This window comes from Oreochromis aureus, linkage group 3 (genome assembly GCF_013358895.1).
Source record: "Oreochromis aureus strain Israel breed Guangdong linkage group 3, ZZ_aureus, whole genome shotgun sequence".
Lineage (NCBI taxonomy): Eukaryota > Metazoa > Chordata > Actinopteri > Cichliformes > Cichlidae > Oreochromis > Oreochromis aureus.
Window position 1 is genome coordinate 54,982,820 of NC_052944.1, and position 26,138 is coordinate 55,008,957.

The 26,138-nt window shown below is 39.7% G+C and overlaps 1 protein-coding gene across 1 annotated transcript; it reads left to right on the forward strand.

The window, feature by feature from the left end:
- Nucleotides 1–22,057: 22,057 nt before the first annotated feature.
- Nucleotides 22,058–25,477, forward strand: LOC120433954 (low affinity immunoglobulin gamma Fc region receptor II-like). Its single transcript, XM_039601147.1, has 8 exons — nt 22,058–22,152; nt 22,249–22,309; nt 22,513–22,782; nt 22,953–23,198; nt 23,388–23,525; nt 23,624–23,674; nt 25,175–25,240; nt 25,455–25,477. Exons 2-8 carry the CDS (start codon nt 22,279–22,281, stop codon nt 25,475–25,477), a joined length of 825 nt encoding a protein of 274 aa, XP_039457081.1. The 5' UTR covers nt 22,058–22,152; nt 22,249–22,278.
- The last annotated feature ends 661 nt before the right edge of the window (nt 25,478–26,138 follow it).

Sequence of the window (26,138 nt, forward strand, 5' to 3'; positions counted from 1 at the left end):
TAAAAGCCATTTTAACTTTAGCATTTAGAAATCCAAAACATCAGTAAGTAATTTGGCATAATCTAAGACAAATAAGTGTTTTATTATGTAAAATGTTTTGGCTACCAATTGATTTTATTCCATCTGTTGTCAAAGCAGAAGCAGGAACCAGCACAGAGTTGCCCTCAGCAGGTCCCTGCCAACACACAGCAGAGGATCCCTTCTATTCTACAATACAGTAAGTGGGGAAATTATGCTTTATGTGCTGCAGTCAGATAATAGTAATTAGTAAATTTGGGATTGGCAATATAGACAGTTACATACTATTACGTGGCAATGGAATATGTATAGTTCGTCATACATTTCACTCACACCCAAATTTGTATATTAAAAGCCACTGCAATTATATTCTGTAAAAAGTACTGTATATAGAATAAATCTTTGATGACAATTTTTTTTTGATGCTGTGCTTTACATTTTTTCTTCTACACTTCTTTTGTTTACAGGTTGCAGAGAGAGAGCTGACTATAGACATAATCACACCTGAGTAAGAGCAAAAACAAAGAAGCAACCCAGTTTTATCACTTTTTTTTGTAATTAAACAAGCTGTGTATTTTCAGACAGGTTTGATGGACATGTCTATAATCTGTTAGAGTTTTTCTTCATTCAGTCAGTTACAGCTGCTTGCCATTCCCACGGTGTTATACACATGCGTAAAGTTTGAACACAAGCAAAGACACCTAACTGTTATTTAGAAGCTGAACTTTGGCCAATGTGTTTGATCTTTCTGTTTTTACACATGTATGAATGCTGTTACAATAAAAGAGCTGCTGCAGCATTCAAAGACACCCACTGTGGTCAACCGCTAATCTCTAAGTGTCACATTACTTTTTTCCAAAACAAACGCAATGAGTTTGTGGTCAGCAATGAAATATAAGTGCAAAGTTTGATACAGAGCATGACTTTAACTGACTTTAAGTGTGGTCTATTACCCAGAGAAAATAAGTGGTGTTTTGTTTTAGTGCGTCTTTTTTGGTCAGACTGTGTGAAAGCAGAATTTAGGAGCTAAGTGAGGGAGGCAACACTCATCTTGGTTTGGCCTTAACAGAATAGGTTACAGTCAGTTATTTTTTCAGTCAGTGAATATGAATTATTTCAGCAGAATTTGCTTTCTCTGTGACATAATGCACTTAATAGTTACTTGTGTGTATGAGAACTGGACACAATGGTTACATCCTTCTCTGGATCACGAATTTAGTTCTAAAGTGTTTTGACACTTTTAAGAAATGGGGATCTTAGAAAACTTTTAAATGTCTGTAACATCGTACTATAACTCTGATAAAGTACTCACACTATTCTCCTCTATAGAAGACTGCAGTGCCTTTTGTGGACACACATGTGAGCTGTTACTTTGTTTGTATAAAACATATCATCTTAAAAAGCAAATAGTACTTGTGCATACATTTTATGTATTTTTAATTTAAATTAGTCAATCATCTGTTAGATGCAATATTATCTACAGCTTCTTTCAGTGCCATTCATATATATTTATTTAGTCTTTTTCTCAAAATGAGCTTTGTGAGTTAACTTCTGTAATTACTTCCTCCAAACCATCAGCATGTCTTTCAGACCCCATTCCTACAAGACTGCTCAAAGAAGTCCAGCCATTAATGAATGCTTCAGTCTTAAATATGATCATTATATTATCCATATTATCAGATTAATCTCTTTCTCTCTTCCACAGCATGTATTTTATCCTGTCTTCCTTCTCTGACCCTAACCTGTTGCAGCAGATGGCCCCGCCCCTCCCTGAGCCTGGTTCTGCCGGAGGTTTCTTCCTGTTAAAAGGGAGTTTTTCCTTCCCACTGTTGCCAAAGTGCTTGCTCATCAGTGGTCAAATGATCTGTGGTTTTTTCTTTGTATTATTGTAGAGTCTAGCTTACAATATAAAGCACCTTGAGTTGTGTTCTGGCACTGTATAAATAAAATTGAGTACAAATGAATTGAGTCATTGGTTTGCATTTGTGCCTTTCTTTGATGTACTCACATCCCAACAAACAGTTATGTGTCATTGTTGCTGTTTTTACCTTCAGTTTAACATGAGTGTATTCACTGCTACCAGCAACAAGGATTATTGTAGGTATGTGGATATGATATTTGTTTACACCGATCAGAGTTGTGAATTTTTAATTTTGTGAATTTAGACCTTAATTTTTTAGCTTTGATACCAACACAGCTCAACTTTTGTCAGTAGTCAACAATAAAATTCCTCTACAGCTAAAGGGTAACTTTCTTACTAACCAGCCAATCTATTACTCTGGGCTCAGTAGTAATACACGTATGTTAGCATATTAATACATCAGAGTCAGAGTGAACATAGAGAATGAAAAAATGATTATAAGATTTCTTTAAGACAGGATTTGTTTGTTTCCTTCCCCTCTGAAAGAGAACTGTACACCAAGGCTATTTCTAAATATAAACTGTTGTTTCATCAGCAGAAATGAGTCACGGTGCTTTTACTCAGCAAGACATCATGGAGGTGAGAGCTCTCTGCATCAGATTGTGTGAATATTTTTCTGAATTAAAAGAAAACTGTGGAGTTCAAATTTTTAAAACATACATGAGTAATTCTGAAATGTGATATTAATGTGTTTTTCATGCAGAGGAAGCACTTGGTGACGACTCAGAGAATGGTCTAGTAGAAGTGCTGCAGCGCCCCCTGTTGCAAAAAGTAGACATTATAGCACTTCTTGTAAAAAAAAAAAGAAAAAAGAAGAAGAAAATCTCTTCATGCATGTAATGGAGACCAGGGGTTCCATTACCTGGTTGGTATTGTTAGTAATTGATTGATGGGTTGGGAATTTAAATTAGTATAATAAAGGAAAAACACATTAGTTCTTATGAATTTTTTTTATTAGGTTATTTGACATACAATTAAATGGACAGCTTGTAACGGTGAAGAGACAGTGGGACTGGCCATCCTACCTGTGTCAAAGAAGAGCCAAAGTTAGAGCTGCTTGCAGTTAATCATTTGTCAATAACCTAAAGGTGTGTGAAATGAGAACTTATAAAGGTACTCACCTGTCCTGGTCGCTTCGTGCAGGATGTGGAGCAAAAGATTGGAAGTGGCTCAATCACCTGTTTAAGAGCTCTTGGAGCAAACCAGTGTGCCAGGTTAGGGAGTATGGTTAAAGTGGGTTTTAATTTATATAGTAATGGGTGTAGCTTATGTTATTGGTTTGTTTATAGTAAGTGTTGGAAATATGTATATGTTTGTGATGTGCTTTAATGTTATTGTATGTTTGTGTGTGTGGAGGGTTATGTTTTCATTTTGATTAGTTTAACCCCCACACTTGGGCTATTCCCGAATGCTCACCTGAGAAGGTAGAGTATAAAAGGAAGCCATTTTGTTTAGTTGGGGTCAGTGTTTGTGCTGTTGTCATGCTCCTTCTTTAATAAAGTGGATGTATTTTACTCCAGTCTCGCATCATATTATTGGACAGAACCTATGACCGCCGGCCAAACTGACAATGCACTAATACTGTATGATAATAAACCTCGCTTTTCACAAGGGGTCTCCACATGTATTAACTGACAGTTTTTTAGGCCAGAAAGATGCCCTTCCCAATACAACAACAAAGGGACTTGTGTCTCCTCTTGGACAAATAAATAAATCAAATGCAAGAATAATGGTTCCTTTCTTTATGACTCAAAACACTGTGTATAAATAATATTACCCAGTAGTTATCAGTAGTTAAATACTATTTTTCAAAATGAGCTATTGTCTAATCACAGTCTACAACTATAATATTTTTAAAGATAACCCTTTCTCCTATTATGAGGAGTTTACTGCTTACCCTTACTTCAAAAGAGTAGCAACTATTTTGTATGCTGTGAAAATCTGTCATGGACTGGGTAAATTTGGATTCTAGTCAGTCAAAACAACTTTATATTTTATATATTGACTGTGACCTCTTAAGGTAAGTAGTTACTAAACTAATAATAATAATAATAATAATAATAATAATAAAAAACATTAAGTAACTGTGGTAATTTTGTTAAAACTCTTTTTGAACTGGCTGCTCAATCCACATTTCCGGTTGGAAATGTCACTGTACTGGGTCTGCAGCCCAGTATTTGTGTTTTTAGATCTTGATTTGATATTTGATGATTGTTATTTATCTTTTCTTTGTGTTTAGTGATCTTAGTTCCTTCCTTTGTATTTTTCTTAGCCTGCGTTTAGCCTCGGTTCTCATGTTTTCTCTGTGCCTGTCCTGGTTCCACGTCCCATGTCTAGTCACCCTTGTGTCTATGTTCCCTCTGTTCCAGAATCAGTCATGTCTCAGTGTGAAGCCCGTGTCTCTGAGTCTGTGTCTTTACGTATGTGTCATGCTTCCTGTTTTCAATTCAGTTTCAATTCAATTTATTTATATAGCACTCTTCACAGGATAAAAACCACAAAGTGCTTCACAGTAATATAAAAACAGAATTACATAAAATACATCAAAAATCAACCATACAGCACAAATCTAATTAAAAGGCAATCTAAATAAATGAGTCTTAAGATGCTCTATACCATTTAATAGTCTGTCCTTTGTCACTGTATTCTGCTTTGCTTCTTTTGTCTCATTAGGTCTGATTTGTCCCAGCAGTGGGAGAACGGAGTGACCCATTTATAAGAATAAGAAAAAGGAGGCGGAATTGATTATTTCTAACGCAGGTATGTAAAAAATATATGACTACTTTGTAGTCATATATTCAAAGTAATAGCTTGATGTGTGTTTCAAAGTTTGTTTTTCATAAAAGCTTCAAACAAACAGAGGTGACTGAGCTCGGAATGCTTAAATGCATTTAAAAATGGCTACAGTTACCGTCAGCATGCTTACTAGGTAGAGTACGGTAACGACTACACGTGGCTACTGGAGCATTAGCCATTTAATCCAACGATTATGGATTAAATCTATTACAAACATTAAAGGACTTGTGTGTTGCAAAATAGCCTCACATGGTGTGTAAAGCAGTTTTTGCGCTAAGAGTTCTGCTAGCTCTTTATAAACTGATGATGCTAACGTTAATTGCTAACGTTAACCGGAGCACCAAGACTGAAAATCATTTGAATGGCGTTAGTTTTGTGTTTATGTCACTGAGTTCTGCAAAAATCTCTTTCCTCTTTAGTTTGAAAATGAGTGATTCAGAGGATCCCAAGCTGGAGGAAGAGCTTCAGGCTGCTGACGAACTCCTTCAAGATATGCAGGTAACTGTCCATATGTATATAGCGCTGCAGAACTGTACCCCCCCAGCATGTTTACACTGACCCCCAGCATGTTTACACTGAGTAGGAGATGCTCTGTATCTCATTGTACAACTGTATAGTGACAATAAAGGCATTCTATTCTATTCTAACATTATTTTTAAAATGTGATGTAGTGGAAACAATTGTTAAAGGGGTAACACACTTGTCTAATTTAAACGTTATATTATTTGAAATTCGTTATAATTTTTTATATATGTGTATATATAAGTTTATGTGAAATTAAGTTGGTTAACTTAAGATGTTTGATAATCTTTGCTTTAATCAAGGACTGTATTTTAGGTGTTGCCTTTTTTTCTTGTTAATTGCGTAGAATGATGCACAGAGTGAACCTCAGCCAAGACCAGTGCGCTGGAAAAAACGTGACAGACAGGGAGATTTTATTCCTCAAAGACCATCATCCAGTCGAAGTACTAGTTGCATGCCACGTGGTCAGTGTTCACACAACAATTGATTTTATCTCACAACTTGTTTTCACCAAAGAATTTAAGTAAGTAAATATTCTTCTATCTCTTTTTTTCCAGTATCCACAGATCAGCGTCAATGTCCACGTGAAGAACCTAGTTATGTTGCCAGTGTCAACCCAACAAAAGGTACTTTACCCTCTTGTATATATTGTGATTTCTTTTTTCAAGTTTACTTTTATATTTGTTGTTATAGTTGAGTAGGGCTTTTGTGCAGTCCTAAGAAACATACTGACTAGAGTGTTTATTTCACTTTGTGGCAGAGTTTCTTTATTTCTTTCTTTTTTTTTTCTGTTAGTGTATGGAACTGAGGTGCTTCGTCAGGAGCTCCTTCAGTTGTTGGAGGATGGAGAAGAGGATGCAGCCATGACTTGTGAGACGTCGTCTGAGTCAGCTGCTACTCACTGGGCGATCAGAAACACTGACACACACAGTCACACCGTGTGTGTCAGTGTGGCAAACAAGTAGTGTTGAGGTGTCTGGACTGCCTGCCTCTTCCATTCCTTTGTGCTGAGTGTGATATTGCAGTTCACACACGCTTTGTCCTGCACAGCAGAGAGGCAGTAAGAGGAGGGTTTTTGCAGCCTTCATCAGAGTTTCACAAGCCAATAGGTACGGTTTTTAAGTCTTATGCATTTTATGCTATGTACTATGAGTGGGTGCTGTTATTGTATATTTATTGTGTATCAGTTAATTTCCAATTCTTCATACATATATATATATATATCGTGTGTTTTAATGTTAGTGCGGCTGTTGCCTGTGCAAAGGCCAGACCATGTGTGTGACTGCCCAGCAGGTAATGTTGAGGTTTCACCCGGCGCAATTGTGGCTCTTGTAACCATAAATGGTAAGTTGGTCTTTTGTCACACAGTACATACACAATATGTGTGTTTGGAGGTTTTATTGCAAACTGTACATTGCTATCTTGTTTTGAATTACTCTTGGCCCGCAGTATATGTGGGCACCTGTCAAAGGTCATTTGGATTTACCAGACCGCTTTGAAAACAACATGAAATCTTCACAACATGAAAAAAATGAATGTCTTTGTTGAGCCATGACTGAATTTATCCTTATCCTTCCTAAAGGCTGTTATAACCTTGCACTGCCAGTGGTGAGCTGCACCAGCTGTGGCCTAATGTGGTCCCCCTCAGTTAAAGACATCCTGGGTAGTGGATATTGGCCTGGCACCTTAAATTTCTGCACCCTGTTTTCAATGGATGTCTTTTAGTCTTTCTATGACATTAAGAAGGCTGCACCAGGGATGTCACTTAAGGCATTTGTCAAAATGCTGGATGAAAGAACAGCCCATTTTGGAAGGGTGAGTTTCTAAATTTGCCAAGTTTAAGGAAATTGTGCAAATCAATGTTTATGATGACTGTCCTTGAATATTTTTATTCCAGACGATGCCGCTGAGAGTGATTTGAGCACTTCTGATGAAGACTGATTGTGCCATCATTGATGTTATGTTTGGTAAAATAAAAAGTTAATCACATCTGTTTAATGTGAACTGTTTTAGAAATTGCTTTTCAGACATTTTACATGTTGAGAGGAAAAATGGAATTTCCTTGGTGCAGTTGTTTACCCTGAATCATTCTTTCCCGTCTAATTTAATGACTAGTGTACATGTTCAGATACAATAACATAATTTAATTCATGGAATGCTTTCTGGACTGCTCAAATTATCACAAAATTTAAAAGCAACAGGCAGCACACTCACAAGGAAAGTTTTTGTTCAGTGTTTTGTTGAAGAAACCAACAAGTACAATTGAGATGTTTGCTGTAGTGGTGTGTTTGTTAAGAAGCATGCCAGCACACTGGTGAACTGACAGTCCCAGAATGCACCCGAGCCAGTGACTCGCCCCAGAGCAAATGAAATTGCTTATCTAGAAAGACAACCGTCATCAAAGAATAAGTAAAAGAGTAGGAAACAAAAGATCAGGAAAGGTACTGTGGGGTAGGAAAGAAAGGTCAGAGCCGTGCAAAATGACCTCCAGCAGGTCACAAATGTGCACATCTGCTCAAACGGTCAGAAACGGACTCCATGAGGGTGGTATGAGGGCCCGACGTCCACAGGTGAGGGTTGTGCTTGCAGCCCAACACCGTGCAGGATGTTTGGCATTTGCCAGAGAACACCAAGATTGGCAACTTTGCCACTGGCGCGCTGTGCTCCTCACAGATGAAAGCAGGTTCACACTGAGCACTTGTGACAGAGTCTGGAGACGCCATGGAGAACCTTCTGCTGCCTGCAACATCCTCCAGCATGCCGGTTTGGCAGTGGGTCTGTAATGGTGTGAGGTGGCATTTCTTTGGGGGGCTCCACAGCCCTCCATGTGCTACTGAGATGAGATCCTCAGACCCCTTGTGAGACCATATGCTGGGTGTCCTAATGCAAGACAATGCTAGACCTCATGTGGCTGGAGTGTGTCAGCAGTTCCTGCAAGACGAAGGCATTGATGCTGTGGACTGGCCCACCCATCCACAGCTCAAGGAACAAACCCAATAGGAACTAAAGGCATCCTCTTAACATTACTTAACTCAGAAAGTTTATACTATGTTTAATGTGCGTTTTCTTCATCAGTTTAGAACATAACATGTTAGGGCTCCCTGGTCCTTTTTGGAGACAGATCCTGAGACAGCAGGCAGCTATGGAGAACTCGTGTCAGCTGTGGTAATTAAGGAAAAACTTTGATTTAATATTGATTTCATGACAACTATCCTCAGGCACATATTCATGGATATATATAATGACATAAGTAAACTCCCATTTTAGAATCATTGCCTTCTTTGATCTGACTTATTGCCTCAGACTTTAGTCCAGTGTCCCCAAAAGTATAGAAAATCCATGACACTGAGTAAGAGGCCTTACTCAGTGTCATATCATGTTATAAGTGAGAGAGTTTGGTGTAACAGTGGTTGAACATGCCAAATCAATAGCTTGATGATATTGCCAGCTCTGCTGAGGTACCGAGAGTTTGCAATGACCTCCAGGCTGGGCAGAGAGCAGCCAGTGATCTTCTGGGCTGTGTTGATGACCCTTGTTGGGGTTATGTTTTATTATTGTCATTTGTATTAAGAAACATGTAATCATTTGTGTTTAGAAGTGTATAGTTGATGGCATATTGAAAGAATGTCTCATCCTAGGAGGTCTGTAACAACTCTGTGTAGCATGAAGAGGGGAGTGTGTTCACTCCTCTTCAGAGTGTTCTGGCATAGATCACACACCTCCTAGGAGAGGTCGTATTTTCTCTTGCTGATATATGGTATAGCAAACATACGTATATCTGTTTGAGTCTAAGAGCCTTTTGTTTAGATGGACAGCTAGACTCCTGGCACCAGCTTTGGGGAGTCTTCATGGGGTCACATTTTGACCCCACACATATACATAGATATACACACACACACGCACACACACACACACACACACACAGACAAGGTATTCTTTGTCCACATGTATACCTATATATACGTCATATGTTAATGAACCTATGCATATTCATGTAACCACAATAAAAGGAGTGCTATGGGGAACCTGGCTGAGAGTCTGACGGAGGTCAAGTGGTTGGAACGACACTTGGCTCCAGGCAGGCCTCCTCATGCATGAGTAACACTAAGAACGTTGCCTACTTGTGTCTTGTTCTTTGCTGTGTAGCAAATTGTCCTGAACGTTCCAGCGAATAGGTTTATGCTACAAACCTATCACCCTCTGCAGTGCTTTCCTGTCTGCAGCTGAGCACCCTGCATACCATGTTGTTATGCTGTACGTTAGGATGCTCTCTATGGTGGCTCTGTAGAATGTCACCAGCAGCCTCTCCTCCAGGTTGTTCCTCCTGAGCACTCTCAGAAAGTGGAGACGCTGCTGGGCCTTTTTTACCACCGCCGTGGTATTTGCAGTCCAGGAGAGATCATCAGAGATCTGCACGCCCAGAAACCTCATGGAGTGTACCCTCTCCACACAGTTCCCGTGAATGTAAAGTGGGGCCGGGTCTGCTCTGCCCTTCCTGAAGTCCAAGATAAGTTCTTTAGTTTTTGTGGTGTTCAGTTGGAGGTTGTTAACTGAACACCACTCAGTCAGTCTGTTGACCTCATCTCTGTAGTCCGACTCATCCTCCCTTGAGATGAGTCCAACCACTGTGGTGTCATCCGTGAACTTTATGATGGTGTTTGAGAGATGGGTAGGGGAGCAGTCGGATGTGTAGAGCGTAAACAAAAGGGGACTCAGAACACATCCTTGTGGAGACCCGGTGCTGAGTGTGATGGTGCTGGACAGGTGTGGGCCGAGTCTAACAGACTGTGGTCTATTTGTCAGGAAGTCCTTGATCCAGAGGCAGATGGGGGTGGAGAGTCCCAGGTGCGACAGTTTCTGGACCAGGATCTCCGGGATGATGTGATTGAATGCTGAGCTGAAGTCCAGGAAGAGCATTCTCACATAGCTTCCTCTGTGCTCCAGGTGACTCAGCGCAGTGTGGAGCCCTATGGTGATAGCGTCCTCGGTGGATCCTGTAGGCAAATTGGTGGGGGTCCAGAGTGGGAGGCAGACCGGCCCTGATGTGCTGACAGACCAGTCTCTCAAAGCACTTCATCACTACAGGCGTAAGTGCAACAGGCCTGTAGTCATTTGGGCTGACCACAGCTGTCTTCTTGGCGATGGGGATGATGGTGGAGGTTTTGAGGCAGGGTGGGATGGTGTTTAATGACAAATCTGGGATGTCCAAAGACGCAAACAAATCTGCACAGCAGCAGGCTAAATTACTTACATTTACAACTCTCCTGTCTACTATCTCTTCATATTTGAAAATCTTCTGTGTACGGTGTTTTCGGCATTGTGAAAAATAACAAATGAAGTATTTACATGAGGTCTGTAAAACTGGAGAAAATGCAAAAATTTAAAAAAGAAATCTTAACAAACTTAACGAACCTGTCATGTATTTTGTACATTTACAATACCATAACGTCTAACCTTTCCTTTTCCTTTTATTGGTTGGGACATCCGAGGTGTACGACGTAGAAATTGAGGGAGATGCAGGAATTGGAGATTGAGAGGAGGATGCAGGAAGAAGCACAGATGAAGAGGAGGATGCAGGAGGAAGCAGAGACAGAGAGGAGGATGCAGGAGGAAGCAGAGATGAAGAGGAGGATGCAGGAGGAAGCAGAGATAGAGAGGAGGATGCAGGAGGAAGCAGAGATGAAGAGGAGGATGCAGGAGGAAGCAGAGACAGAGAGGAAGATGCAGGAGGAAGCAGAGACAGAGAGGAGGATGCAGGAGGAAGCAGAGATGAAGAGGAGGATGCAGGACGCTGACAGAGGGAAGATGTTGGTACAGGCTCTAAATTAAGAATAAATTCCTCATTTAGAGCCTCTGGGTCTGGGACTGGTCCAGCATCGACACTGTCAGCAGAGGATGGTCCAGCTGCTGGTGTCGAAATTTTAGCAGGAGGTGAAGCTTGTAATTCTGCCAAATTCTAAAAATTAAATATTCATTAAAAGGGGTTGTACAAATTATACAGTACACATAAACACATAATAAGTAGTGATTTGCATGTTTTCAGTTAGGTTTTTACTAAAGTTATAACTTTTAAATATTGGCATCAAATAAGTCATCTCACACCCTAACTGACCCAAATCATTCAGTACAAGTGCTCTCTAGGGTAGTGTGACATCTGTAGTGCTTTTCTACATTGTACATTAATAAATTAATGAGTGTGATTATAAATCCAGATAGCTAATGACTTTTTTCCTCTAATGACACTACTTTCCTGACTTTGTAGTGCATAACATTTGACACTTCAACCTAGTACTGTGACTTAAGACTTTTATACAATGGTGATGGTAACTACCTCAGGGAGATAAACAGGTAACCTCTTAAGAAGTATATAAGTGTATAAGAATCTTGGTGTTCATATTGGTAATATGTTTACATATGTATTTGTTATACTAGAAAGTCTCAAAGAGAATTATCAGGTGTGGTGTTCGAGAAGATTTGTACAATTACATTTGTATATACATGAGTGTGAAAGACCATACTATACACACACACACACATACAAAATTGTTAAGGTGGGTAACAGCAGAAGTTCAGTATGGCTAGCTTTGGTGATGTGAACGGCACATGGGGAGGTAATAAGGCATATATAACACTATTTTCATGTTAGCCACAGGACATGTAGGGCAACTGTCACCTCACAGCAAGAAGGTTACTGGTCTGAACCTTGGCTGAATAATAGAATAGAATAGAACAGAACAGAGTAGAATAGAATAGAATAGAATAGAATAGAATAGAATAGAATAGAATAGAATAGAATAGCTGGTGACTCTTAACTATCCTTATCCTCACCATCTTGTTTGTCTCTATGTATCTCGTGGTGAACTGCCTACTTATCTAAGGTGTACCATGAGTATCACCCAAAGACAGCTAGGATAGGCTACCTGATAAGGACACCTGGTTACAGATAATGGACAAAGCATATCTTACTTCTCAGAAGGTGTTCATAAAACTTCCTCATCTTCATGAGGATGTCACGTGCAGCACCTTCCGCTGGTTCGATCTGAGTGATCACGTCCCCTACTATACGGCCCTTACGGTCAAACTGTCCAAGAAACAGAATTGGCTGGTAGCCCAGGGCATGTAGTTTTGAAATCTGCAAGAACAACAAAGAAAAACATGCAGCCAGTCTTTCATGTAAGCAAATTGATGTATAACAAACCTTTAAGTTTCACATCTTTGTTGTTTTATTGTTGTAGATAGTTAAAAAGTAATTATGGTGACCAAACATGTAAATTAATGATAAAATCCATCTTGAAATGTCTTGTCTCTCAGTTAATAGCCAATTAAATTAAAAATCAGAAGTAGCTTAAATTAAAATAGTTGAAGTTTTTTCTAGTTTGATTTCTTTAGTGTGATGGTGTTATTCTGATGTGAATAACTTTTTTATTTATGCTCTTTTATAAATAAATAGTTTATGTGTATATACATGTCTTGTTAGTTTCTTACTTCATGATATACAAGAAAACATTGAGAACTGTGATTAATAAAGAATTGTCTAGCAGACCAACCACTTATTAGATCAGAACTTTTAAACTTACTGACAACTGGGCTGAATTAACCACCCTGCTCGCATTTCTGTTTTTTTGGGGGGTTTTTTTAACAGAGGCAGGCCAGTTGCTGTTTTTAAACTGTTCTTGTTTTTTTGTCAATCCCTCCTTTACGTTCAGGCTGCCCAGGCATCCACTGCATGTTTTCCTGTTGCAGGTGTTTGGAGCCTGACAGGAAGGTCATGGTTTGGTTTTTGGCTTTGTCATTTCTGCAAATGAAAATGGAACATGTAGGGATTATTTCAGGTCTGTTTTGGTGAGATGATTACAAAAATAATTTCTGACCAAAGACATAACTAATATTACAAGGCAGTATTACACCATATTTATAAAAAAAAATAATCTATTACCAGATTAAAATTGTTAATATTGAGTTAATTACGAGAATAGGGTTAAAAATACTGAATTAATTACAGAAAAGATACACTGCTAAAATAGAGCAGTACTAATGTTAGCTGGGTGGCCAAGAAAGTATCTTCCACATGAGAATACTATGGTGGCTTGGAAGTCCAAATCGCAACAAATTAAAAAATCGCAACAAATTAAAAATCCGCAACAAACTAAAAAACCGCAACAAATTAAAAATCCTTGACAGAAAGGGATTGTCTGAAATACCGGAAGTGAGACAACGATTAGGCTTACTCCATATTTGTAGCACAGAAAAATGATTTGTAGTCAGCTAAACGCGGGACGTCAACAAACATGGAGAAACTCACTCCTCACAGCGCTTCCTTATTATCCTGACGGTGCTTGCTGCACTACATAGAGAACCGGAAAATGTTTTGCCCGTTTTGTGGCGTTAGCTTCAGCCTCTTCACCCCTTTTTGTGCTTCCTGTGGATGGTCTCTGGAGCTTTTGCGGGACACAGACCAGGCTGAAGGATCAGACAACCTACAGTACTGCATTCAATATTTCAACGAAGGTCACTCATATAGTGTTATTGTGGACATGATGTTAAGTTTGCATGGTGTAAAGATGAGTTTAAGGAGTCTTAAAAGTAAACTCAATAATGCTGGACTTTACCGAAGAAAACATTTTCACTCCAGAACAACGATCATTAACGCAATCAGAGCGGAGCTTCAAGGACCTGGGCGATTGTTTGGGTATCGAACAATGTGGCAGGTACTTAAACAAAAGCATCATCTTAAAGTGAAGAGGGATGATGTGATGAAAGTACTCCGGGAGCTTAATCCTCATGGATGCCAGATGAGAACACGCAGAAGTTTCATTAGGAGAACCTATCATTCGCTGGGACCCAACTACATGTGGCATGCTGATGGTTATGACAAGCTCAAATCATTCGGTTTGGCCATTTCAGGGTGCATTGATAGATTTTCACGCAAGGTTTTGTGGCTAGAATGTGGACCAACCAATAATAATCCAGTGGTCATAGCTTACTATTACTTGTCATGCGTTGGGAGCCTTGGTGTTGTACCAATGAGACTGATAACTGACTGTGGGACAGAAAATGGCATTATGGCTGCAGTTCAGTGCGCACTACATCACCATCATGATGACCACTTCAGCAGAGAGTCCAGTCACATGTTTGGTTCATCAACGAATAACCAGCGAATTGAGTCCTGGTGGTCCATATGTCAAAAAGGAAGGTAAATATAACATTTGATTTGCCTGATATTTAAAGGTGTAACAAATTTGAATGTTGTGCAAAAGTTGATTTATTGTCAGTCTGCAGCTGTGGTTACAACTGTAGCTGCCTCCACCAGTGTGTGAATGTGAGAGTGAATGAATAGTGAAATTGTAAAGCACTTTGAGGGCCTCGAAAAGCGCTATATAAATGCAATCCATTATTATTATTTGTATTATCATTATTATTATTATTATTATTATTATTATTATTATTTCAGTAATTCAACTTAAAAAGTAAAACCGATATTAAATACTCATTACATGCCAAACTAGACATTTTTATCCCATTTAGTAATTATGATGATTATGATTTGGAACTTAAGAAAAACCCAACTTCAAAACCAGAATATTGTAAAAAGGTTAAGAATTTTAGACTTAAAGTGCCACTCTACTATGAGCTAATTAATTCAAATCATCTGCAAAGTGTTTCTGAGCCTTTAAATGGTCTTTCTAATTCAGGAGGACTCACAGGATGGACATGACTGCTGTCCTGACAACTGTGGAAAAAAAACATAATTGACACCCTCCATAAGGAACACCTTAAAAGAAGCTGGATGTTCACAGAGACAAAGCACATTAATAGAAAGTTTTGTCTAATGTAAGTGTGGATGAAAGGGGTGTCACATAGTGTAGTGGCTAAGACCTGAAGGCTGCTACTGAAGCATCCTGGTCTTCCATAACACCTCAACAGAGCCACAGACTGATAGCATCCATGCCACGCTGCATGGAGGCAGTAATTTATGCAAAAAGGACCCAAACAAATAGAACATAGAAATTGTTAGAGACTTTGAATTTGGGTTTTTCATAAGTTCTACATCTTAATCATTAACATTATAACAAATACTTGAAATACCTCACTTTGTATGTAATGAGTCAATATCGCTAATTTCACATTTAATTGGAATTACTAAAATAAATTAACTTTTAATTAACATTACTCAAATGTTTTAGTGTTTTGCCTGTATGCAATCCCTTTCGATAGAAAACATTTAAACTGACTGGAGTCTATATATGATTCAGTTAAAATGAACTGTAAAAAGCCATGCAATGACGTGTTGTGAAATGATGCCATGTAAACAAACTAAACTATTTCTAAACAATTTTTTTTTTTTTTTACCAATTTCTGTAGGGCTCAGTTTTGGATGGAGCTGTTTGCGGATCTTCGAGACGCTGGACACTTCAATGGAAGTCACGAGCATCAGTGCCTTTTGAGATTTTGCTTCACTGACATTGTTCAGAAGGATCTTGATGAATGTGTGAAGCTGTGGAACACTCATCGGATTCATCCCTCAATAACAGCTTCAAGTCCAGGAGGTTTACCAAATGAACTACTACCTACCCCACAGGTAATGGATAATAATGATCAAATAATTACTTTATGTGTAAACCTATATTAATGCAATTGTCTTCCATTGATCACAGATACGGCTCCAGGGAGTGTGGATTCCTGATTCAACAATCTGAACAGGACGCTTTTCCTGAGTCTAGGCTGTCAGTAGTTGTATGTGGGGACTCAAACATACAGGAGTATCTGAATTTTGTAATGGAGCAAAATCATTTTCAAAAGCCAGTCTGCTGGGAGTCTGCCAGTGAACTTTACATGAAGTTATTAGAAATTGCACATTTCTAAAAAAACACTGGCTTTTTGTTGTTTTTACCAAAACCCTATAGCATATGCTGTATTTTTGGACTAGGCTACATGAGTTGGCTGAAGATGCCAAAAGTTTATGTTTGTGTTTGTAAAAGCACATTCTTACTGCAATGTCTTGCTAATTCTTGTCCTTGATTAGCTGATGGAAGTTGAGATACAGTCCTGAACATTTAGATAAATAATAAATCAAATCAAAATCAAATCTTGCACTGTATTGTGTTTATTACAACTTTTAAGAGTAGAACACAGTACACCTTTAAATGCCTTTACTTTTAGCAGCACTGTCAAACCTTTGAATGAATCAAGTCAAGCCATTGTATTTTAAATCTCCTTTGAACAGATGTACCTACATTTTAGAATAAAAAACATGCTCAAATAGATAACTGATTTCTGGACAGGATCTTAGCTCGGTCACTCTCCACCACCCTTGGGGGCGTCTCCCATTTTGACCTCGGAATTTCCAGGCCATATTCGGCACAGATGTTTCTGTATACTATGCCGGCCACTTGGTTATGGCATTCCATGTATGCCCTGCCTGCTTGCACCCTGCTGTTATGTGCTGGATTGTCTCAGGGGCATCTTTACACAGCCTGCACCTGGGGTCTTGCCTGGTGTGATAGACCCCAGCCTCTATGGATTTTGTACTCAGAGCTTGTTCTTGTGCTGCCATGATTAGTTCCTCTGTGCTGTCTTTCAGTCCAGCCACTGGTAGGATTTCTGGATATCAGCCACCTCCTCTATCTGCCGGTGAGACATATCGTGCAGGGGCCTGTCCTTCCATGATGGTTCCTCGTCTCCCTCCTCTTTCTTGGGTTTCTGCTCCCTGAGGTATTCACTGAGCACTCGGTCAGTTGGGGCCATCTTCCCAATGTATTCTTGGATGTTCGTTGTCTCATCCTGGACTGTGGTGCTGACACTCACCAGTCCCCGGCCTCCTTCCTCCCGCTTAGTGTCCAGCCTCAGGGTGCTGGACTTGGGGTGAAACCCTCCATGCATGGTAAGGAGCTTTCTTGTCTTTATGTCAGTGGCTTCTATCTCCTCCTTTGGCCAACTTATTATACCATATACTTGGTGGTTGCAGCTTTCTTAGCTGCCTCTTCATGGTTCCCATTCGCCTGCGGGATCCCCAGGTCCTTGTAACTGTCCTCTGTGTCTGCAATGTTGCCTTCTGGTATCTTGATCCCCTCAGTTCTGACTACCTTCCCTCTCTTTGTTATCATCCGACTACACTTCTCCAGCCCGAATGACATCCCGATGTCATTGCTGTATATCCTGGTAGTGTGGATCAGTGAATCGATGTCTCGTTCACTCTTGGCATACAGCTTGATGTCATCCATGTACAGGAGGTGGCTGACAACCGCTCCATTCCATAGTCGGTATCCGTAGCCAGTCTTGTTAATGATCTCACTGAGGGGGTTCAGGCCTATGCAGAACAGCAGTGGGGACAGAGCATCTCCTTGGTAGATCCCGCACTTGATAGTGACTTGTGCTATGGGCTTGGAGTTGGCCTCTAGTGTTGTACGCCACATCCCCATTGAGTTCCTGATGAAGGCTCTTAGGGTCCTGTTGATCTTGTACAATTCTAGGCATTCCAGTATCCAGCTGTGGGGCATTGAGTCATAGGCCTTCTAATCAATCCAGGCAGTGCACAGGTTGGTCAACCTGGTCTTGCAGTCTCGGCTGACTGTCCTGTCTACCAGTAGCTGGTGTTTTGCACCTCTGGTATTCTTGCTAATCTCTTTCTGTGCCCCCCTCATGTATTGACCCATGTGCCTGTTCATCTTAGCCGATATGATGCCTGACAGGAGCTTCCATGTAGTACTGAGGCAGGTTATTGGTCGGTAGTTGGATGGGACCGGTCCCTTCTTGGGGTCCTTGGGGATTAGGACCGTCTGACCTTCGGTTAGCCATTCCGGGTGTCTCTCGAACTAGCAGCTGGTTCATTTGTGCTGCCAGACGCTCGTGGAGTGCAGTCAGCTTCTTCAGCCAGTAGGCGTGAACCATGTCGGGGCCTGGTGCTGTCCAACTCTTCATACTGGAGGCCCTTGCTTGGATGTCTGCCACCGTGATGGTTACTGGACCCTGTTCAGGGAGGTCGCTATGGTCTGCCCTCAGATCCACTAGCCACTGAGCATTGCCGTTATGGGTTGCGTCCTTCTCCTATATGCTCTTCCAGTATTGCTCCGTCTCCAGCCTTGGTGGTCCTGTTCCCTTATTGTTCCCTTGCCACTGAGATTACACCTTTGCTGGTTCTGTGGAGAACAGCTGGTTTATTCTCCTGCCTTCTGTCTCTCTGGTGTACCTCCTTAAGCGGCTGGCCAAGGCTGTGAGTCTTTGCTTGGTAGTTTCCAAGGCCTCAGGTATGGACAGCTTGCTGTATTTTTTATGCACCTACTAGACCTTCTGAGGGTACTTCACGTAATCTTGGTAACCGGCTACGGGGGATCCAGGTTTCAAGCTTGGCCATGATCCTATCTTTCAGGTAAGTTCCTCTCGCACTCAACGATCCTTCTCCTATCACACTTGGGGCTTGGTACCCAATCTCGGGTGGAGGTGATGATATCTCCCCCCTGACCTGGCGTCCTGGCTCCCCCTTGCCATAGCATTTATGTTGTACCTTGTCAATCTCTAGCTGTGAGAGCAGTCCCTTCTTTCGAATGTTGGAACACTGAGCTACTAGTTGTTTCGCCGTCATTGTGGATGTTGGGTATCGAAGAATCCATAGCTCCCTCATCCTATTCATGTGACCCCTTCCGCCAGGGTTACTTGCGTAGTAGCATTCCAACAACGCCCTGTTTTCGTCTCTTGCTCACCGATGCCTTCTTGTTCCAGTAGCCCACTTCTCGTCAGGGTGCCCTGGTTCCTCAACACCTGACGCGGACCTTGTTGATCCGGGCGACGTCCGAGCCGGCATGCCTTCATATTTATCTGTCTTGCTCATGTCTGCGGTAGGCTAGCAGATAGTCTGACCAGTAGCCCACAGTTTCACTCTCCAGATGTCTCCTGTTACTTCCAGATGGGCTGAAGTCAGGTTTGAAAAGTCTCTCAATTTCAAGAGCACTGGGCTTTGGATGGGGGGAGCTGAAAAACTGCCTAAATAAACACAGAGAGAACAAAGCAGATTGTAAATACACTGTTACTACATTGACAAGCATTGGTTCACTTTTCTGCTTCAGCATAATTCAAGCATAAATGTTTACGCAAATTTAAATAAGTGTGTAATTGCCCAAATTATCAAAAAAATCCAAAAAAGACAATGAAGGAATTATTAAAAGAAATTTATTTAACATTGACAATATTGCACACAAAAATGAGCATGCTGCAGACTAAATGAGAAACAAAGGAAGGAGTTGTTAATTTTGTTGATGCAATTGTTAAGTGGTTTCCTAATTACTTCAAAAACAGCATTGATTTTCACCTATTAAAGAAGCACAACTCCCAAATAATGATGCAATAAAAGCCCTACATCAGAAAGCAAAAGTGTCATGATCCTGAGTCCGTGAACTCAGTGATTTTGGTTTGTGATTATTATTATTATTATTATTATTATTATTATTTGTGAACTCATGTTCTAGCTTTGGGATGATTTGTGTTTTAAGATTTTCTGGTTCTGGGATTCTGGGTTGGTGCTCCCTCTGTTGGTTCCTGGTGTTAGTGTTTTCCCTGTCTCATCTGTCTCTAATCAGGTCCAGCTGTGTCTCCCACCTGTGTGTGATTTCCCAGTGTCCCTCTGTGTGTATTTATGTTGTGTGAACTTGTGTGCTCGTTACTGGTCCGCATGTGAACGTCTCGGTGAAACTGTCTCCGTACTGCCATATGTTCTCCCTGCTCACCACTTCCTTCATGTTACTTTTGCTCTCCACCCGTTCGTGTTCAGGTTTGCTGTTCAGCATTAGTTTTTCCCAGTTCAGGTTATCTTTCATTCTCTTTTTGCCATCCCTGCCTTGTGTTCCGTTATTTACAATAAACCTCCCTTGGATCTCAGTAAGTGCCTGCATTCGAGTCCTTTTCCCACACACCACACGACTGCTGCTGCAGCTGTGACAAAAATACGAACACGATAAGGTGGCATGGGAAGAAAGAGGAAGAAAAACTTGGGGCTCAAGGAAAGCTGACATGAGCAAAATAAGAGGTCTTTGGATGACAATAACAATAGGGTGACCAACCGTTCTCTTTTTCCCGGACATGTCCACTTTTCACGTTCTGTCAACGGGGATTTTTGAGATTGATGAAAATGTCTGGGTTTTCCTATAGGCCTACAGAAGACCCATATGTGTGACGTCATCCCCAAGCTGCTGCTTTGTGAGTGGTTGTTCTGCGCTCACAGACGGGACAGACAGCGCGCCGCAGCGCGGCTGATGATGTTTAAAAGATGCCAAAGCGCAACTGCAGCTGAACGGTGAGGCCTTATTTCTGTACCATTATTTAATTCCAGAGGTTTTTAAGTTATTTTTCTGCCCTTGTTGACTTGTAAAAGCCTATATGACATTTTTTTTATTTTATTTTCATTAACCGCACAGAGAAGGCATCATTTAAATATGTTAAAAAAAAATTTAAGCAAACAGTATTATTAAAGTTCTTCATGACTGGGCCAAGTGTCCTCTTTTTTGGAAATTAAAATATGGTCACTCTAAATAGTTTCAAGGCAATTAAGGTCAGACCGTCAGCTACAGAGGCCACACCTATGGTTTGTGGGTCACAGTGTCCCCACATGGGCTCCATGAAGGTATGTTTGCTAGGTATGGGCTTGAAATCTTAAAGAATAAATAAATCAAATCAATTATTTAATGCTTTTCAACCCCCCGCCCCGCAAAAAAAAAAAAAAAAAAAAGTATTTGAATGAGCATAAAACAATCATGGATAGGATTGCCAAATGATTAATTTCTTTATCTTCGCATTATGCAGTTCTGTTATTCCAACTTAATGCACTTGAGTGGGAGCAGTTTGGACCAGCTTAATTAATTCATGAATTAACTTATTTACTGCAGTTGAGTCCAACTTAATTTGACTGAGTTCATCCAACCCATGCAAAATTTCATTTAAACAGTTATATTATGTAGTGCTTAACACATTCTAGAGTCTGGTTAACATAAAACTTGTTATATGCACCTTTTTTTCTTCAGTATGTTGGATTTACAGGAAAATTTGACAGGTTAATACAGAAAGACAGACAACCATTCACATCTGTGGGCAATTTAAAATCAATAATCAGCCCAACCCCAGCATGTCTTTGGACTGTGGAAGGAGGCCAGATTACCCAGAGAAAACCCATGCAAACACAGGGAGACCATGCAAACTCCACACAGAACTCATGTTGTGGTTTGAACTCAGAACCTTCTTGCTTTGAGGCAACAGTGCTAACCACCACGCCATTGAGCAGTCTCTCTGTACTTTAAAAAAATTAGGGTAGCTATGATTTAGTGCTGCAGCGTTAATCTCGTTAAAATGACATTAACGCCATAACCGCATTAACGTGGCAAATCTCCGTTAACGGGTTACCGCTGATGGGGCTGCACGCCATCAACGCGTTAGCGCAGTTAGCTCATTAACGCATTGACACTGTCCAGCACCACGCACGGGGCGATCCGCGGTAACTCAGGTCTCATTCCTATGGTCTCAGGTTAGACCACAATAAATAGCAAGAGCATTTATGTGAAGTGTGTATTCATTTTGTGCCTTATTATAACCCCACTGATTTTCCTATGGTTTGATGATTTTGGTTATTTTGTGATATTGCATGTCCAGGCAACTAATTAGACTCATGCAAATGTAATAACCACCCAATTAAATTTTTCTTGAGTGAACAAGACGAACAGGTCCAGGAATGGTGGACCTCTTTTACACCTTAATTCTGCAGACTCATATATGTTGAAGACATTATGACTAAACAAACTGCACAGGAACAGGAAACCCGCCTTCCCCCAATGATATTCTTCAGTTTATTTTAGTCTGCTACTCACTCAGTCAGCAGCAAGACAACATGGTGATTACAACTCCCTGCTTCAGACTATGTGAGTAATTGTTGTTAGGTTTATTTTTATATTTTAAGATTTATTGTATATATATCTGTACATCAAATAATTTTTGGCTTTCCTGTGCTGATCTAGTAATGCTTGAAGTTATTCTGCTGGGGACACATGTTCAAAATGGCTTTAACCAAAAAAACGGGTGAGTACGTTAGAGACGTTAATAAAATAAATAATCTTTTTACTTTTTTGGGGGGTGAGTAAGTTGGGGTTGACTTAAACATTCAAGTCTGTTGATGATGTTTGTTAAAATCCTTTTAGATTTAATCATCTTTTAATAACACATTTTATAAGAATTTTGATTAATCTGCTAACTATTAATCTTGTGATGTTTCTAATTTTCAGGTGCAGCTACTCTTCATGTGTCTCCTAACAGATTCCAACACTTTCAGTATGAGCGTTTATCTTTTGATTGTGAGAGCCCTGATGGTTCTACTGAACTGAGAGGAGTCAAAACCACTGAGGAAAAGTTAGAATCTTTTAGTCCAGTATGTAACAGTAAAAGAACTTCGTCTTCATGCACAATTTCTCAAACTTATCTAACAGACAGTGCAGAGTACTGGTGTGAGGATAAAGGGGGTCAGAGAAGCAACAGTGTCAACATTACCATAACTGGTAAGTTCATCATATATATGAAATTAGTAAATAGTTTTGTTTTAAAATTAGGTGAGATTTCTTATCCACTTTGTCCTGTATTGTACAGAATGTATTTGTCATTTACCTTTTTAAAAAATGATTAAAAAAAACAAACAAACAAAAAAAAAACCATTTTGCATTTTCTTCAGCTGGTTCTGTGATCCTAGAGAGTCCAGTTTTCCCTGTTTTTGAGGGACACAATGTGACTCTCCGCTGCATAAGCAAGACAACTCACACCAACCAAAGTGCAAATTTCTACAAAGATGATGGCCTCATAGACCGGAGCCCTTCTGACAACATGCACATTAACAGTGTTTCCAGGTCTGATGAAGGACGATACAAGTGCAGCATTTCTGGTGTTGGAACATCACCAGAAAGCTGGCTTCATGTCAGATGTAAGGCTAAAACTATAGTTAGTTATTTCTATGGCTTCATAGAGAGAGAAATGAGACTCCAACAATTAGATTTCTGTTTTTTGGTCTTTAGGAAAATGTTTATGTTATAAAAATGACGTTACAATTTTTTATGTTTAAAGTCAGAAATATTACACGTGCTATGATATTTATAAACTTGTACCATTGCAGCAGATGCTTCACCAGAGACCCTGTCAGATGACTCCAATTCCAATCCTGTCTTAATCCTGCTGTGGACTGTGTTGCCTATTTTAGTGATAATATTGATACTGCTGGTAGTCAGATTTCTTAATATTTGCAAACACAGAGGTAATTCAGTTTTTTCAGTTTACATAATTTCTAAGAATAGTCTTCAGCTCCCTATTCACTTTTTTTCTAATGCTGGGTTTTTCTTTAATATTCATCAGTTTCCTCAAAGACATCAGCAGCGACAAACTCACATGGAGACCATCCAGGAGGTGAGAGAGAAATAATTATCACAATTGTATTATTGTATTTCATCCTTGTTACCAATTTTATGGCCTTCTATCCATTTATCAATTTGATTTATCAATTGAGAGACTGAATGATACCATTGCTAGTAGATTGACATTTAAGAAAATTTAAATAAAAGCTAAAAGTGAAGTGTGGTATTTTTACGTGACATATGCTGCACAGAAGGATTATTTTTGTGTCTGCTCAGTATGTCATGTGTGGTGTTTTTGTTTTCGACACTGCTGATGCTTTGATAATTTAAAACTCTGTCTTAGGTCAAACCACAGTACAAAGCCAGAAAAAGAGAAGCGTGAGGGCTACCAAAAAACAGCTTTAGAGTCTAAACATATATATATATATATAACCTCTCTTGCCCAGGGATGATTCTACCTTTTCAGGTGATAGCTCTGAACAACCTGTTTACACCACTGTGACCATAAACAACACACGACAAACTCAAGAAGTTGGTTCTTATGTTATAAAAATTTAGATATTTTATTGAACATGATGTTTTGCACATAACTTTGTGTTTTCCTTCTCTTACCCCAACCGGTCGCAGCAGATGGCCCCGCCCCTCCCTGAGCCTGGTTCTGCCGGAGGTTTCTTCCTGTTAAAAGGGAGTTTTTCCTTCCCACTGTCGCCACAGTGCTTGCTCATAGGGGGTCATATGATTGTTGGGTTTTTCTCTGTACCTATGAAGCGCCTTGAGGCAACTTTTGTTGTGATTTGGCGCTATATAAATAAAATTGAATTGAATTGAATTGATCAGTTTTGCTTTGTCGCATGCTCACATCATGCACATCAGCACGTAAATTAAGGCAACATAAGTTTTGTGAATGTTGTGTTCCTCTCTTACCGTGATTTTATTATTTCTCTTATTTAATTTTTTTTTTTTTTTCAGGAATAATACCAAAAAAATCTAAAAAAGCAGGAGATAAATACATTTACTAAAAAACAATGTGCTGTTTTTTCTGGTATCTGTAAACATGAATAAGCAAAGAGTAGGTGCTGGTGATAATACACTATGAGCTTTCTACATTTCTGCTTCAAATTAAAAGAGTTTCATCGTGCAGGTCAAAACTGTGGCCTGAAGTGCAACTTTTATTGTTCCATTTAGAATAAACTTTGAACACATCCACTTTAATTTTTGAACAAACATAAACATTGCTTAGCTTAGCACAAAGAGATGCCCAAGAAATACAATATTTTCAGCTTCATCTGCAACCAGCCAGTTGCTATCACCCCTGTAACAAAGAAATGTTTTGAAAAGCTGGTCACATTAGGGCACTCCTGCCCCACAGTTTTGACAACCACCAGTTTGCTTACATGTTCTGATGTAATAGTGACATTATGTTCCTCCGATTGTCAGATTTTCCTAAGTTTCCAAATTATACCTAATGAACAGTGAATGGCAAATAGTGTTCATCGTCACTGATGTTACTGTGGTCGTCTGTCCTCTCACTCCGGCTGTATCTCTCCATTAGATGATGACATGTTATACTCTGGAGCCATTTACTACACCTTACGCCCGGGTGAGACTAAACTCAAAGGTAAGATTAACTTTGATTAATGATACCTCATGTCTTACATTCAGATAATATGTAATATTTGATGGGTAGTAAACATTAAATACAAAATATTAATTAAACTAATGGTTCATGACAAAATTTTAATTGCTGTGAAGTTAATATTGGTGTGTAATATGAGTTTTCCACCTTTGAAAAAAATACTGTTTTAGTTCTTTAATTCTTGTATATCTGACAGGTCGCAAAAAGAGAACTGACTGAAGACAAAATCACATCTGAGTGAAAGTGAAGTCGATGAAGTAATCCACATTTATCACATATTGTTATTGCAATTGAACAAGCTGCACATCATCTGCTGGGTTTGGTGTGAATGTCTGCAAACTGTTTTGTGTGTCTTCAGCTAGAAACAGCTGTCAGACTCACAGTTATAAAAACAGATGAAGTTCACATACTAACAAATGTGTCTGTCTCTTATGTAGAAGGTAAAAAAATCACTTGTTGCTTCTGCTCTTTTTGCTTGTGCATGAATGCTTCTCAGAAGAAAAGAGCTGCTGCAGCTCATTTCTTTTGAACAGCAGGTACTCACTGTGGTCAGCCACTAATGTAAATGTGCTGCATTGCTTTGTTTTTGAAAACAGATGAACCAAATTTGTGGTAGGCAGTGAACTATAACTGCACAGTTTGGTACTGAGTATGTCTCTACATAAAATGTTATATGGTGCACAGACTGAATATGCTGTGGCTTATTTCACGCTGCAGCAGCAGCTGTTCAGAAGAGTTACAGAAAGTAAGCGGATTTTGTTTTGTTTTACATTTTTTTGTCAGACTGTATGAAAGCAGAAGTCAGAAGCTGAGTGAGTGTAATACTATAATTTCAACATCTTGATGGGATTTAGATGGTAAGAGGTGGTGCTCAGCTTGT